This window comes from Coturnix japonica (assembly GCF_001577835.2).
Source record: "Coturnix japonica isolate 7356 chromosome 3 unlocalized genomic scaffold, Coturnix japonica 2.1 chr3random1919, whole genome shotgun sequence".
In the NCBI taxonomy this organism is placed as follows: Eukaryota; Metazoa; Chordata; class Aves; order Galliformes; family Phasianidae; genus Coturnix; species Coturnix japonica.
In genome coordinates this window covers 1-1,764 of record NW_015439495.1, presented here as the reverse complement: position 1 = coordinate 1,764, position 1,764 = coordinate 1, and the positions used below count along the sequence as shown (strand labels likewise).

The 1,764-nt window shown below is 57.8% G+C and overlaps 1 protein-coding gene across 1 annotated transcript; it reads right to left on the bottom strand.

Moving 5' to 3' along the window:
* Window positions 1-120: 120 nt before the first annotated feature.
* On the bottom strand, window positions 121-1,087 carry LOC107306806 (polyribonucleotide nucleotidyltransferase 1, mitochondrial-like). Its single transcript, XM_015850154.2, has 3 exons — window positions 812-1,087; window positions 579-639; window positions 121-295 (listed from the first exon to the last, which is right to left on the bottom strand). Exons 1-3 carry the CDS (start codon window positions 1,036-1,038, stop codon window positions 155-157), a joined length of 429 nt encoding a protein of 142 aa, XP_015705640.1. The 5' UTR covers window positions 1,039-1,087; the 3' UTR covers window positions 121-154.
* Between the last annotated feature and the right edge of the window lie 677 nt (window positions 1,088-1,764).

Genomic DNA, 1,764 nt, shown 5'->3' with positions numbered 1-1,764 from the left:
TAGTAAAGGTGTATGTTTGGTGGCCCTGCCAGGCAGGGGGGTTGGAACTACATGATCCTTGAGGTCCCTTCCAACCCGGGTCATTCTGTGATTCTACTCTGAAACCCAACTCTGTACTCTGCTTTTGCTCCCCTCAGTATCTCGAGCTCTCTGTTCAATGACTTGTGCAACTAAGGCTGCCGCGGATCACCAGAAAACAAGTTTTGTCAGTAGAACTTACCACTAATGGCATGAACTGAGATGGAGAAGGTTTGGTTTTACTGACCGCTGTGACCATTACTGCCGTGTCCCCTAGCTGGATCAAGGAAAATCACATTGAGATTATCTGCCAGTTAGCGTTAAAAGTCCCCAAATCAACCAGATCCTAAAATTCTAGCTCAAAACATTTTCTGCAGAAAAAATCCCTCACACCATTCCACGCTTTGCAGAAAGCAAAAAGAAAAAAGAGCCTGCCCCCCCTTCCCATGACAGCCAAACACCCATTAAGGAACGCATCTCTCCTTGAGGCCCGTTGCTCCTTCGCACCCCCTGATGTCCCACTCAGACGTGCCGTTTCCCAGGCCTGAGGCTGTTTTTACCTGAACGACGGCAGCTCCATCAGCAAACCTGGCAAGTTTTCCAGAAGACAGTTCCATCTTCCTGTTGGAAACAAACAACCCTGGACTGGCAACGACCGCAAACCCAGCACACGCCCAACTGCAGCATCCACACAGAAGGACGACGGCTGCGTCCCGAGGCCTCGTTACACACAAAGGCCCAAGCGCTGCGCTCCGAAGAGCCGCCGCCGCCACACCGACCCCTCCTGCCTCACCTGCCGCCGACGTCCACCGTCACGGCACAGCATGGCCCGGGCTCCAACGCCGCGCTGCGGGCGGGCAGCAGGCGCGGCCCTCCGCCGGGCAGCAGGAAGCGCCGCCATCGCGTCACGGCCCGACCGGCTCCGGCGGACACAGCGCCCAGCACCGCGCACCGACCGCTCGTGGCCGCCGCCATCGCGCCGGGGCTCGCCGGGCACCTCGGCGGTAGCCGGCACCTCATTGGCTGCCGGAGAGGCCGGGGGCGGGCTGCCGCGCAGTAAGCGCGAATCGGATCGGCCCTCTGTACGGCGGCTTCGTTTCGATTCCGCGGTGTGAGCGCATCGCCGCGCCTCCTGGAGGAGTCCCGACGGGTACGGCGGCCGGGAAGGGACGGAACGGCAGCGGCAGCGGCAGCGGCAGCACGCGAGGTATCGTAGTATCATAGTATCACAGTATCATAGTATCACAGTCTCACAGTCTCATAGTATCGTAGTATCACAGTCTGGTGCGGGTTGGAAGGGACCTTAGAGATCATCGAGTCCAACCCCCGGGATTCGAGCCTCTGTGTAGCAGAGCGGCACTTCTACCACTTGCGCCACAGGGGGGATTCGAACCTGGGCCTCTGGTGTTGCAAAGCGGCATTCCTACCACTGCACCACCGGGGCACACCATCCAGATCCAGATCCAGATCCAGAGCGCACTGCTGCGGTTCTGTTCTGCTAAAGCACTTCAGGCCGCAGAGGAAGAGCGTTCGCCAGGCTGTCCTGCATTCACATCGGCTCCCCCGCCGACTTCTTTGAAAGATTTATATCGTTATTACTCGTTAAAGTTGCTGTTCTCATGAATCACAGATCACAGAATCACAGAATGACCCAGGTTGGAAGGGACCTCAAGGATCATGTAGTTCCAACCCCCCTGCCTGGCAGGGCCACCAAACATACACCTTTACTAGATCAGGTTGCCCAGG